We start from the raw sequence: 14,885 nt of genomic DNA on the forward strand, positions 1-14,885 counted from the left end.
TCTCTGTCTCTGTCTCTCTCAAAAATAAATAAATACGAAAAAAAGAAAGAAATCAACCTGGATGCATTTTCTGAGCCAAGCCCTTACCCAGAACTGGTTAAGGGGTGTGGGGAAGAACACGATGAGGTCTGCCCCAGGAGCTACTATAATTCAGCCCTGACCTAAAAGCCCAAGGCTAGTTAATGTTCATAAGTAGCATACCTCAACATAAATGTGTCCGTTCTCTGCCACAGAGAAGACCCCCTGAGAGGGCACGAGAAAGAGGTCAGTGTTATAGAGCTCCATGTTGAAAGTGACATTCCTGTGGAGTGGGTCCTGGAAGCTGCTGTGATTCCTCACTCGCCGCAGGCTGCAGTTAAACTAGTAAAAACAAACAAAACAGAGATAAATCAGAGTCAAATGAAGGATGAACACCCTAGACCTTTATAACCTTTGGCCTTTAACATCTAATCCCTGCCCCCCACTCCCAACAGTCCCTAATTAAAGCCGACCAAAAGGACAACATTCTCACAAACTACCTACTACAAACAAACACATACCACCACAATTTCAGGCCGGCTGAAGAAGGAAGTGTCTCCTTCATCCATATCCCCCGGAAATCCATGATCACCTGACTCCAGATCTTCATAACCATCTAGCCAGCCGCTACTATCCCCAGGTGATGGAACCTGCATCACAATCTAAAAGGCCAAGAAAGCGCAGACATGGTCATTGAAACACCCAGTCACATGATCTGGTTCTATCTCACACCAACACCAATGTAATAATTCAGTTGCAAACTGAAAACCTGACTTAAAACAAAACAGGGCTCCTGAGTGGCGGCTGGGTCGTGGCTCCGTGGCTTCGTCATTAAGCATCTGACTTTGGCTCAGGTCATGATCTCACAGTTGGTGAGTCTGAGTCCTACATGGGGTGAACATGAACCCTGCTTTGGGTAAAAACATGAGCCCCAGGTGAGCCCCACTTCTCTTTCTCTCTCTCTGCTCCTCATAGGATTTTCTTTCTCTTTGGCCTTGCTCACTTGTGCCCCCCATCTCTCTCTCTCAAAATAAAAATAAGAAAAACCTCCAAGTGTTTCAGGATTTTATCTTCAAAGAGATAAAAATAAAGAGGAACCCAAAGTACATTCAAATTAAAACTCGACTAAAGTATGCATCTTTCCTGGTGGAAGAATAAAACTTGTTTCAAACAGTAGGAAAACACTAGGCACTGGAATAAGGTTGAATGGGGTTGTCAGCAGGCCAGCCTGTAGGGGAAGGGGCCTTCTCCTTAAGGGGCTTCTCTTTACATCAAAAATTCTAAGAAATATTAAGAGCTGGCTAATTTGTATCCATTGAGATTTCTATCAAGTTTGAGTTGGAAACAAAGTACCTAATGTTTACTATTATGCCAACCTCTCCTCATCTTATCTCTGTACTCCTCTACCTTTTCCTCATTTCCTCCCCCGTATCTTTCTGTATGGTATACAGATGGAGGAAAGAATCCTGTTTTATTCTATGATAGTCTATCCTAATGTTAGTTGAGATGATTATTCCTAGGTTAGTTCTAGATAACATGAAAAATTCACCTGAGGACTGTGACTCCATAAATAAAATCCTAATTTTTTTGTGTATATAGAATAGTCATATTTTTTGGTCTGATTTCGTGTCGTGTGCCTAATTTCTGAATATGTTGCAAAACAAAAGTATATAGTAAGTCTGGAAATTGCTACAAATAGTTATCACTGGAACGAACACCTAAAATATTCACTAAAGGGAAGAGAATGTAGAAAAACCACCTCTCCATTTACCGATTCCTCACAAGAAAGTACTGATGTACCTGAAGCAAGTACCTAGGACATTTCTTACCCCAGGTATTATCATCATAATATACACACAAATACACACACAGACACATACACAGACACACACACAGGCACACACACGAGAAGAAAGAGATTTTAAGGGCTTGGGATATACCTTTTTCTTCTGAGGGAAATGATATTATTTTTACTTAGCAGATAACCAGAGCCTCTTATTGGTGTTAATTTAGACGTAAATTTAAAATTCCAAAATCAAGTATATCAGTACTATATGCTATTCATCATATCTGGAAAAACTGGGTAATATACAAAAATTAATGTTGGAATTGGCAGGGGTGTGTTCATCATAGAGGTCAAAGGTTAATAAATTATTCCAGGAACAAAGGGAGATTAGTTGGGCCAGCCTTGTGTCAGGGAAAGATTAGTGGATGAGAGGTCAGGAAGCTGGATTCAGTCCTGGCTCTGCTGTTAACTAGTTCCTCAAATCTAAGCAAGTCTCTTAACTCCCGGGAGTTCAAATTCCTCACCTGTGAAATGAGGAAGTTGAATGAGATCATCTTAAGGTTCTTTCCAGCTCAAACACTCTAAGTCTGAAGAATAATAAACTTGGGCCCATAGAGTCAGTCCCCACATGAGCCACAGTGACAAAGCACCTGATCTCCAGTCTTTCCTCTGGATGGGTCAAGGGTATCTACCAAAGGGCAGTGGGACGAACGTGAATGAGAGTCATGCCCTCCCCAGCCCGTGGCAAAGCTGGAGTAGGTGCTGGGAGCATAGACACACACATCATGTCAAAGCCAGACACGGATTTTTGAGCCTTATTTTTACCATCAAAAGTATAACCTGAACTGCAAAATTAATACTATAAAGTTCTTTTGAAATTTCATGTTTCAAATTCTTTTAATATTTACTACCTAGTGTCTATTTCTGCAAGAATAGGCTTCATCTGAAAAAAAAAAAAAGGATTCAGATGAATGAACTGACAAGAATGATTTCTGAAAAGTGCAGGATAGCTACTATAGTGGATAATCATTGGGGGAATCTGTGGAATCTTCCTCTGGGGAACTTCAAAAGTAGGGGATTTTTTTCAATTTAATCTCTTTTCTTCAAGTTGGAGAGAGACTTAATAATTTCTTGAGGGCCATTTTTGGATTTCTCTTGATTATTTTGTTCACGAGGAAGGGAGAAGTCCTCCTACCTCTGAACGAGACTGAAATGAGGCCACAGAGACCATGGAGCTGGCTAGCTCAGCTGTGTAGACTCAAGGTCAAAGGACACCCAATTTGTTGAGAACTGACACTTGGCTTTTTTAGGCCTAGGGTATATGCCCCTGCACATTTTCACAGAAATTTTAAGGCTAATTTTAAGGAAACACCCGGAAAGGATCTGGCAAAGGGCCAAGCTTTGTTTTGGGGAACACTTACAGAGTTATAATAAATCACTCCATCCGGGGCTGACCGCCGGTGCCAAGTACCACAGCCACTCAAGGGAGACTCCAAAATGAAGTGGGTGCCATTCATCTTGGCCTTGCAGGTAGGATCCAACAGAGTGAGCTCCATCCCCGAGTAGTTGTTGGCCTGAAACAACCACCACCAAAGACATAAGGAAGGGCCCACAGGCAGTTCTGCAGCACACAGGGAACGTGTTTTGCCTGGTCTTCCCATATGGTATTGGTTGCTGGAGGCCTGCCTTCCCCCTCCCCCCTTACCTCTTCCCAGCCTACCAAGGATTGTGTTTGTTGGCCTTGGAAATTCAATAGCAAAATATTGACACACAAGGATCTGGAACCCCCTTTAACTGAGAATAACAGGACCCGGGTAAGAAACACAGCCAAGGGGAAGTAAGCCCATCCAACTGAGAAAACAGTATCAGGTCCCCAGAGTTCAAAAGTGAAAGAGCTAGAGGGAAATAACTAACACATACTGGGGCAAGATGGGGAGGGAGGTGGCTTTCTCTTCTCTCCTTTAAGAAATTGCACTGACCTGAAAAGACTCTTTTTCTACAGATACGACCATCTTTTCACTGTCACATTTGACTGACAGGGAAATATCCACATTTTCTTGCACCTCCTTGGGCTCTTCGGGACCAGGAAACAGCCGCAAGCTGGGGACGATAGGGTCCCTTGGCTGGGGGATCCCATCTTCTCCCCTTTCCATCTGGCCTCTCCTGGAGATATCCGGGATAGGAAAGGGGAAACCTCCATTTCGGCCTCCCCCTCCCCGGATGGGTGGGTTCTCCAGGGCAGGCAGACTGCCAGGGTCCAGCAGGATCCGTAGCTCAGGAGGGATGGTATGGACTTCCTCATCTCTCATTTCCTCTGGTGGTGACAGAAGGCAACATTGTCAGTGTTTGATGCCAGGCCACAGTCATCATCATTAGAGGCAAGTACAAGAGGAACTGGCACAGAATGGGTGTGTGTAAAATTACTCTTATCAAGCAATGTGTAAAGGAGACAAGGAGTCTGGAAACCTGAATTCCAGTCCTGGTGTTCTTTCTAACTGACTGAGTGTCTCTGGGCCAGTGGCTTACTTCTCTGTGTCTTAGTTTTCTAATTTTTAAAATTAAGAGGTTGGATTAGATCATTAGTCCTCTGTATTAAAATTATTTGGGGAGATTGAAAAAAATTCCCTATACCCAGGCTGTGCCCCAGGTCAATTAAAATCAGACTTTATGGAGAGGTATCTAATCATTAATATGTTTTAAAGCTCCCTGTATGATTCCAACATACAGCCAAGGTTGAGAACCATGGACTAGATAATTTCTAAGGCCCTGTAAGATATAAAAATCCATTATTTGAGGAGCGCCTGGGTGGCTCAGTGGGTTAAGCATCTAACTCTTGATTTCAGCTCAGGTCATGGTTTGTGAGTTCGAGCCCCAAGTCAGGCTCTGTGCTAACAGTGTGGATTCTCTTTCTCCCTCTCTTTGCCCCTCCCCAGCTTGCTCTCTCTCTCTCTCTCTCTCAAAATAAATAAATAAACTTTAAAAAAAATACATTATTTGAATAAGTTATTGGGACAATAATATTTTCAAGTGCCATTGTAATACTTCCCTTGAATCTAGAGATTCTTTAGAATACATTCTTCAGTGATTTCTTGAAATAGTATTTGCTACCTCCTTTTTGCCTGCTAAATTCTAACAGGCATTTGAGCACCCTGGCCTAGTCCTGAAGGAGAAAAAAAAAGCTGCTTAGGTACACTTATTCCTTCAAAGGGAAAGACCTGTTTCCATATAATCAATATTCAGTGTTCTGTCCTATTTTCAACAATTTAGGGAAGAGACATTTCCCCAGTATTGTTTATATCCATCCAGTCTCAAAGTCAACGCCTGAGGTCAATCCATCTCAGTGGGAGCAGGAAGTGAACATGACGGGGGACATTAACTCTCCTTCAATACTATCTTTCGGGAAAGGATGGCAGACGGCACAGCTGTATGGGTCCAAAAGAGGCCAGAGCTTTGGAGGGTTTTAAATTTGTACGTTGACAAAAACCTTCACAACAACCCTTTGAGGTAGGGCCTATTTGCTCTCCCATGTTACTGAGGAGGAACCACCTGAGGCTCAGAAATTAAGCAACTTGCCCTCAAACAGTGAACAAATGGCCCGTATTCCTAACCTTCAATCTATGGGCACTGTCCTTGGTGGCAGTACCAGGGGGTGAGGAATAGGTCTGGGGATCAGAAAACTCTGGATTTGAGTCTCACTAGTTAGAGGCTTGGCAAAACCTCAAGAACCTGTTAAAAATCCACTTTCTGCTCCATCCAACTGGGGTAATGACTCCTGCGTCCCCTCTGGGTGAGGAAGAAGAAGCACCTCGTGACTACTGTCCTGTAAGATGCAGTCTGACCCAGGACTTTTCCCCCGTAGTTCCAGCCGCTCTGCATCTCAGCTGTCAGTGATTAGCAGGCACTTCTGAGAGAAGAAGCCAGGCTAATTTGTTCTTAATGTAATCACAGTGAATTATGTGATCTACAACAAAGTTCTCCACCATGCAATCAACTGTACCAAAAGAATTTGGTACAGAAAAATCTGTACAAAAGTACCAAAGATCGTTGCTTTAAAATAATCTATCATGATTCTAGATACTCTTCAACTTGATAGTAAAATGCAGTCAAATGAATCATTAAAATTTACAACAGAAAAACAGTATCATATGAGATGTAATGAGAGTTCCTCATTGGAGAGCCTCATTTAGGGGATATTTTTACTACAGAAAAAAAAAAAAAAATCCATACTTACCACTGTTTTCGAGCCGAAGATGGAATCTATTAGCCACAGGAGCCACTGTATATGATGTTACTGGACTATAGCCATTGTCCGAAGCCCACTTGAACAGATTCTCTTGGGTTGAAGGAATGTCATCTCTTACTGATTTGGTTGTTATCATGGATCTTTCACTCTCTTTCCCAAAGCCAATACTGTTAGGAGCCTGAAGATAACAGCAAAATTTCACTCGTGAGTCTAAAACTAAACAGTACTTTAAGTACAAATTCAATACCTAGAATGAACAGATTCTACATTGTATATGAAAGAACTATTTATTCTTTTGATCCCTACTTTCCTTGGGCTAAGAACACTGATGTGAAAATCTTTAACAGCAGATTAAGAAAAATTAAAAAAAAAAAAAAAAAAAGGGGCGCCTGGGTGGCGCAGTCGGTTAAGCGTCCGACTTCAGCCAGGTCACGATCTCGCGGTCCGGGAGTTCGAGCCCCGCGTCAGGCTCTGGGCTGATGGCTCAGAGCCTGGAGCCTGTTTCGGATTCTGTGTCTCCCTCTCTCTCTGCCCCTCCCCCGTTCATGCTCTCTCTCTCTCTCTGTCGCAAAAATAAATAAACGTTGAAAAAAAAAATTAAAAAAAAAAAATTTAAAAAAAAAAAAAAAAGAAAAATTTATTCATGTTGTTTGATCTTACCATTTGGGTTGCTTATGCTGATAAAAATAATCCAATAATCTATAAGTAGCTACATACTGAGTATACCTACTAGGTTACCAGAGTTAGTTAAATGTTTAAATTATATATATATAATACCAAACTTTCCCTTATTTTTATTTAAAATGATGTTTAAAGTGTACAAATGTGCATGTTATACTGCCAAAAATATGTCCATGCTTCTATTTTCTGCACCCTAGATTTAAATGAAAGAAGGCACAATGCAGTTACTTCACTGTGGAGACCATCTCATCTTTGTAAACTATTATATTCCATATGGTGGAACAACCAGTGTTGAGATTTCAGTTATAATTTATGGCCAGCTCAGCAATCCTGTAATTGTATTCATTTGTCGATTTTATTAACTGAAGATGCTTCGATTTTATGTTCCAAAAATTAATTAATTGATTTGGGTTACTGTCCCTCTAAGTGCCAATATTTTATCCAGCAATACCAGTAAGCTGACTTTCACTTGGTAATTAATTACAAAATTAGAACTGAGTGATAGGAATCCTTCCAAGAAAGGACTGAGTAACCAGGATATGGTAAGTTTCCACATCCTCTGGCTCCTACAGCAGTGACCTTGTCAGACAGTGAAGGAGCTGACGGATGCAGAGGAGATCCCAAAGCGAAGGCACCGTAGTTTCAACAACTGCTCCAACAAGACTGGAAAGCCCTTCCAGCATGAAGATTAGGCCATTTTCATGCCGTATAAAAATCACTTTAATTTCCATGCCCAATTATTTTCTCCTGCATACATGCAGCATTTTTTCCTGAATTCTCCATTTGTTTCCCATTCTGTGTGCCCCGAACATGACTAAATATTAATCCTTTCCCACTATAAAACCATCGAAGATTCACAGGCTCTAAGTTCTCTTGGCCTCTTTGGTGGTGGGATATTGGCTAAGGACACATATTTTCAATTCAAAGCTTAAAGGATCTCCCCCAGTATATTTTTTCTGTGACCCAACGTGATTATCTGAAACTTCCAGAGCGGCCAGTCACAATAATGCATGCAAAGGAACCAGACAGAGCTTTAACTACGCTTTGTAGCCATTTGTGAAAAACTCAGCTTGACAGGTTTGGAATATTCCAGCACTTACCCTGATTTAGAGAAAATTCCTTAGAGGAAGGAAGGGTTAAAAAAAAAACAAACAACTAAACTAAAATGAGGTAAGGAAGGATCCAAGTAGTTCTTTAAACTTAGTTTCCTAGGTGCAGCTTCTTCTAGTCTTTTAAAGCAGCATGTCGTTTTGATTGGCGGGAGTTGTAACACTGGCCTAAACAACACAGCTTGGCCTCATCTGCCCTAGTCTTTCATGTTGTTGGACAGCTGAGAAAATACTGTATTTCCAGAATACTATCATCACAACCGCCACCTGTGTTTTTTGTACCAATATGGAATGATTTGTTTACACCTTTCCACATTAAATCTAGGAGCTGTCAGTACAACTCATATTGATTACGCCTCAGGACTTACAAGGCTAGAAATCTATCTACACGTTTGTAAAACAGCAAGGCTTGGCAAACTGGTTCCTTCCCAGCAATGAGCAAATTCCTCACCCTCTATTTCGGGATACAGGGAGTCCCCAGGCTTTTCTAAGGCTTCGGTGTAGCTACTCCAAATGGGAGTGTTCAAGGGGGTCTCCAAATACCACCACCATATTTCAGCCACATCTTCATGAAGGATGATGAGCAAGGTAGAGTCTGAGCCCTTCCCTCTTCCCTGTCCCCTCCACTGCCCAACACACACTTGCATCAGAAATGATGGGGTACGGGAGAGGTTGGTCAGAGATGTAGTCCATTCCCACTGGATTAAAACATGTCTTCTCTAAGAATAAGCTGGCTGAGGCCATTTGAAATAGTGTAACCAAATATTTCCTCCATCTATTCTTTTGTTTTGGAGGTTCCTCCAAAATGTGATTATGCACGGTCCATAAGGGACCTGAAGAAAAACCCAGAGCTGGGCACAGTAATGAGGACAGTTCTAGTATTCCAGTTCTTGTCCACAGTACTGCCCTTTGTGGCTCTTGGAGGGTGCACTCTGCCTGTGCACCCACCCCCTACAGGCACCCACATGCCACCTGTGTTTAATGGGACTCTTCTTTACATTTACCCAATCAAGTGCCTTATAATTCCTTCAGCAGACATTTTGTTTTCACTTTGTGAAAGTGAAAGAAGTTAATTGCTCCTATAGACAAACTTTTGAAAAGTTTCCTGTGGAAGGAAGATAAATTCCCTTTTTATGGCAGGCACTATGCTAGAAGACTTACATATGTTATTTAGTTCTCCTCTAAAATATAAGGAGGGTACCTGGGTGGCTCAGTCAGGTAAGCATCTGACTTCAGCTCAGGTCATGATCTCACAGTTCATGAGCTTGAGCCCCACATCCAGTGAGCTCGAGTCCTGCTTTGGGTGAGCCCTACTTCTCTCTTGCTCCTTCTCTCTCCCTCTCTCTCTTTCTCTCTCTCTGCCCCTCACTCAGAAGTAGCACACGTGGCTGAGAACTCACCCTGTGCACACAGCCTGTCTACCAGGCTTTCTCTAAAGAAGATACTACAAACAAGGCCACTATGAACCATTTCCCTTTTCTAAGCATGAATGTATACTTTTTAAATAGCAGGTACCTTTCCTTCAGAGCATAGTCAGAACTCACATCTGAGACTGGGAGTTAGGAAATCAAAAAGCATGAAACTGATTGGGAGAATAAAAAAGAACATCATGAAACATTACCTAATTGTTTAGTAATGTTGTCATGCATTGTCCAAAATTGGCCGGGAACAGGAGTACAGCCAAAGAGAGGAATATAAACAGATCTTGCCCTGGGATGAGCAATCTCATTTCTAGTCTGTCTTACTCATATGAAAAGTGAAGACATTCAAAGTGAACTCCAGGACTGCCATGGACCAGGAACACATACATGCTCAGGTACAGAAAGAGCCACTGAAGGGTCAGGGCCGAAAGAACATTTACACAACTCCAGCAGGGAATTAAAATGTACCGTATGTTTTTTGCCTTTCAAAGCATAATTCCCTTTCCTGTTTTTGTTATTCTGAAATTAAAAACATTTGGTTGGTGTGCCAGGCAGCAAACGCTGCAGACATCCCAGGTCACCAACACCCCTCTGGCCAAGCCAGGGAAAGCAACTGAAACAGCTCTGACTTCAGAAAACTGCGGCTGGGCTTTGTTCTCGACACCAAATTAATGTATCGCGCTCACACAGGATGGCTTATTTGGATCCTCTCACAATTAAAAAAAAAAAAAACAAAACCCACAGGAACCAGAAACAATTACAGTACTTTAAAATTAAGATGTGTATGCTTGTGGCTTTGCCTGCTGCTTCTGGTGAGTGCTTGTACATGAGGTAGCCCCAGCGGAGCACTGGCTTCGTCCACTGTTATATCACGCTAAAGGTGCCATGAATGAACAGCACCAAAACCAGAGGCATCCCTCCCCCAAAATGGGGAAAACATAAAACCCTCTCCAATTGCTTCAATGCAGGTACTGAAAGAGGGAATCAGACACAACTTTTTAAAAAGGCAATACACAAAAATTTGAGCCTACAAAAGAGATGCTAAGGTAATTATCTTCTTAAAAGTGACGAGGGGGGGTTTTCTTGAACTTTCTTGTAATTTGTGCAACATGCTGTCACACAGTTAATGCCGTAAACATATTTGAAAAAGATTTATTTTACCAAATTTCAACATTTAATTTTTTAGGAAACTAGCTGCTGTCTGCCTATCATGCCAACCAACTAATAAACTTCTTAAGCATATCTCCTTCATGGAAGTAATGTTTAGTTAGGGAGTAGGCTGGGGGTACTTTTCCTATATTATTTCACTAACCACCCCATTACTGTGATTCTAGCATCAGTGTTTCACCCTCAGAAGTTAGAAGCAAGCAAAAAGGCATGCCAATACCATGTATTTATCTCTAAAAGAAAAGACAACAGTGTGAGCTGGGGTCAGCCCAATTTTCCACACCTTCCCTAAATACCTAACCCCAAATTAAGAGCTGATATTCAGTACCATGACAATGAGGCCATTACAGGACTGTCAACCATGAAAGGCCCCATTGTGCTCATTATTTTACAGTTACTCTGACTGGAAAGCACACTCATACATTTCAGGAATTTCACAAATGAGGCAACTGGGGTCTAAAGAGGTTAAGGGACTTGCCCAAGGTCACAGTTTGTAAATGGCAGTCTGGACTCAAATCTTGATCTTGACCCCAGAGGCCATGCTTTTAGCCACCACACTGTCTGCCCTTGTCAGGAGAAACCATGGAGCAGCCTATTTTATAAAGTGAAAAATCACAGAGAGCTCAGAGAAGCAGAAACTTCACAAAAATAATACATATAAAGCAAAAACGTCACAAAAATAACACATACAAGCACAGCTTAAATTGTTGCCATGCATCAAAACAAAGAAATGCTCAGCAAACTTACAACAACTCTCAGGTTTCCCTTAACATCAAAAGATTTGATCACCCAGTTGACAGACTTTTTGCACTTCAAGATCAGGATGAGATTTTTGACCACCTCAAGATCCTTTCGAGAAGGTCTTATGTCAATTATTATATCCACCTGGAAAGCACTGTGAATGGAAAACAAAGGCAAAGTTAGAACCCAAATGCCAGAGAGTTGCAACTATCTCCTCTCTTCCAAGTCTTCATGTTTCCAGTGTCTGGCCAGTTGATTAAAAAGCTGGAGTTGATCCCAGGCAAATGACATGTGCAAAACAGATTGTTAGTGCACACAAAACAAAATAGTTTTACATAACAATAGAAAAATACGCCTGCTGATAATTAGACACTAAAATTTTTCTCCTTCTTTGTGGGGGATAAAAAAGACAGTTACTTAAGGCAGCCACTGTTTGAAATGGATCTGGGCAACCAGGAATTTACTTTTAAAGCAGAATTGTTGCTTTTCAGCCTTCAACACCTTCAGTGTGTAACTTTCCAATTTGCATATGCTCAAAATCCTGGAAGGTGGCAGGGAGGAGGGACGCCTGGTAGTAAAAAAACAAAACAAAACAAACCCCCGAAACAGAAAAAAACAACAAAAACAACAACAACAAAAAAACTAGGACACTTAAGATGAAATAAGAGGCGAAAGGCTGGAGAATTTGACTTAAATAAGGTTTGCATAAGCCATTAACATTTGCTACAGAATCATATCTGCACTCACTTTCCCAAACTTCTGGATATACAGTTATTAAAATAAAGAAAACAGATGGTCAACCAACTGATTACTGGAAAATTGATGAAGACAACCCAAACTTCTAAGAATTCAGTATACAGGAGAATTTTTTTTAACCAAACAATAACATCTCTGTCATTCTGAATTTAAAGGAAAGTCTTTCTTTCCATTTGGTTTTACACACTTGTGAAGCACATGATGAATGATACACTCAAATGAAGCCTGAGGCTTAATATCTAAGCATGTTTGCCAGATTGATTCTATTCCCATTCTCTTTTAATTTTCCACAAAATTCTTCATGTGGGACAGAATGGAATCTTCCCCAAACTGATGTGTAGTTTATTCACCTTTGAAAGCAAAATTTGATTAGAATTTTAATTCTGAAATCCCTCTACAATATAAATTTAAGGCAGTGGTCCACAGGAATGCAGACTCGAGTAGAAGAAAGAGGCACTTTTCCTCTTTTATCCCTTTTAATTCCCTAATCATTCTTGATAGGGAGGGTTAAATTGCTAGTCCTGGGGCAGGAAGCTGAGGGTGGGAGATGGAGAAAAAGAACGTAAGCGAGAGGCAGGTTGTATCTAATGGCTCTTTGGTGTGTCGCCACGGAGGGCCATGCGCCAACACACCCACACTCACTCCCCCACCTCCGATGCACACACACCTTCATAGCACACACAGCTCTGAATGCAAATGTGCTCTGAGGATGCTATGAATGGAATTTTATTAAAAACAGAATGTGATTAAAATTATAATTATGTTAACAGGCATATTTTATAATTTTTTATCAGGAATAACCTCAGTCAAAGGAGATAACAATGGAGCAAGAATTATTTTGTACTGTAATTAATTAGTGCCTGAAAGTTCAAAATAGGCTTCAGAAACTCACCTAGAATATAGGGGATCTAGAGACAGATGCCGAAAATAAAATATACCACTGGTGCCTTCACTCCCTTCTTCAAAACTTCTGTTAATTCACCCAACGCATGAACAGCTCCCTCCCTCCTACACAAGTAGGGTTGTACTGTCTCTGCCTCAAGTCAGCATATATCTTTATTTTCATTTCTTTTCAGTTCAGCGCATGCCCCCCCCCCCCCACACACACACTCACTTACCTGTAGGGGTTAGAGCTGGGGGTAATTAACTCAATGATGTGTACTTCCTTATCCTGGGGCTGGCTGGATATCACACAACCCTCCGCTGCTTTGGGCTGAAGGTACTCAGCAAGGTAATTGAGCGAGAGAAAATTCTTCCCTATGTTGCACGTGGGAGGGAACACTTGATCTGAAAGAAACACAGGACAATTCATCACACCACTGAGCTACACGTTATCAGACTCGAAGGGAAGAAGGTGATAGTAACTGAGCAACTGCAGGACACAGGGAACCACAAGCCCTAGGGACGGCCTTAGAACTCAACCACTGCCTTCAAATACCTCCCCTATGGTCACCAGTGACCTCCTACTGACCAATTCTAGTGGCCTCTTTTGGTCTAAATCCTTTCCTTTCCTGTTTTCTGTGATACTGCGTTGTCCTCATCCACATCCTCTGACTTACCTCCCATCTCTTTTACTGGTTCCCCCTCCTCTGCCCATTCTTTAGACACCAATGATCCTCAATCTTGGGTGCTCACCAGAATCTACCTATTTGGACCCCATCCCAGAGATTCTGAGTCAGAAGATCTGGGGGGCAGGGTGGTGCTAGGCAGCTTTCTTTTTGAAAAGCTCCACAGTTGATCTTGATACAAAACCAAGGCTAAGAACTCAATTCCTTCCTCAATCTTCTTTTTGTCTCATAATCTTCCCAAATGACCTCAACTGCTCCTAGGGCTTCAACCTGTACCTAGATCATGACTCCTTTTCTGAGTTGCAGTCCTGGGCTGGCATCTGTCTACCAAGTACCTCTCACCTAAAAAATCCAATAGTTATTTCATAGTCCACATACTCAACACTGAAATCAATTATCTATCCAGATATGCTCCTCCTTGGATATTTGCTACTTCAATTAATAGGGGGATCAACCACCTAATCAATTCTTTGGCCTGCTATGTAGAATGAATCATTCCCTCATATTTATTCATCACAGCACTACAGATCTAAAGACTGAAGGAGGGAGTTTGGGGGAAACAGTGAGGGCAGACTTTCACTCTTTCTCACAATCTCGTTACAGATGACTAATGCTTTTATAACACTTTACAGTTTACAAGGTGCTTTTGCAAACATCTCATTGTGCTAAGGGCTGCTCATCACCTCCACCAGGGAAAGCGATACAAGTACCAAGAGTCTAAAGATACTCCCACAAGGGCACATGCCGTTTACACAGCACTGTGGTTGATGGGATTTCCAGCCAGCGGTTTAAATGTTTAAACAGAACTTGAAACTGCTGGCAGGGTGACAGCTGGGACCAGTGTCAAGGAAGTTCTAGGTGTAGCAAACTTTTTTTCAAAAGGGGTAATTAATCAGAGCCCTGGCACTGTAATGAAACAAACTTCTGCCTCTTTCATTTAATGGACAGGATGCTAGGGTTCAAATACACATGCAAGTCTCACTCAGGAGAGAGGAATCAGCTCAGGAGGTCCCAAGATTGGTTTGGTACTGCCCGGCCCCCAACCCCCACCAAGCCTGGGTATCAGCGCACACTGTGGCATCATGGCTCCATGCACCAGGCCTAGAACAGAGGGGACCACAGGAGCTCACAAGGCCCCAGGATGCAGGCTCCTGCACAACAGACCTGGATCCTCCCTCTGCATTCTTCCCTGAAGACCCCCTTAGAGAGAAGAGGCCAGGGCTCCACTGAGGCAGCTGGAGTGGCCTCCCCTCCACGTCTGCTGAGGGTTTTCCCGGATGAACAGATGAGGAATGCACACCCCATAGCTGCAGCCCTGCGGACGCCTCCCCCAGATCACAGGATGGAAAATGATACTATGGTAGCAAGACTGAAATTTAATCAAGAATCAGGGGG

The 14,885-nt window shown here is 42.1% G+C and overlaps 1 protein-coding gene across 2 annotated transcripts in view; it reads right to left on the reverse strand.

Annotated features, from left to right (window-relative positions):
• Positions 1–14,885, reverse strand: part of TGFBR3 (transforming growth factor beta receptor 3) — a 207,340-nt gene that overhangs the window by 33,867 nt on the left and 158,588 nt on the right. For both annotated transcript variants that reach the window (XM_030328179.1, XM_030328180.1), the window contains 7 exons: positions 13,041–13,209; positions 11,173–11,320; positions 6,036–6,225; positions 3,784–4,118; positions 3,226–3,378; positions 540–680; positions 202–360 (listed from right to left, as the gene is read on the reverse strand). In XM_030328179.1, coding sequence (XP_030184039.1) covers positions 202–360; positions 540–680; positions 3,226–3,378; positions 3,784–4,118; positions 6,036–6,225; positions 11,173–11,320; positions 13,041–13,209 — 1,295 coding nt within the window. The remainder of the gene's footprint in view (positions 1–201; positions 361–539; positions 681–3,225; positions 3,379–3,783; positions 4,119–6,035; positions 6,226–11,172; positions 11,321–13,040; positions 13,210–14,885) is intronic.

This window comes from Lynx canadensis, chromosome C1 (assembly GCF_007474595.2).
Source record: "Lynx canadensis isolate LIC74 chromosome C1, mLynCan4.pri.v2, whole genome shotgun sequence".
In the NCBI taxonomy this organism is placed as follows: domain Eukaryota; kingdom Metazoa; phylum Chordata; class Mammalia; order Carnivora; family Felidae; genus Lynx; species Lynx canadensis.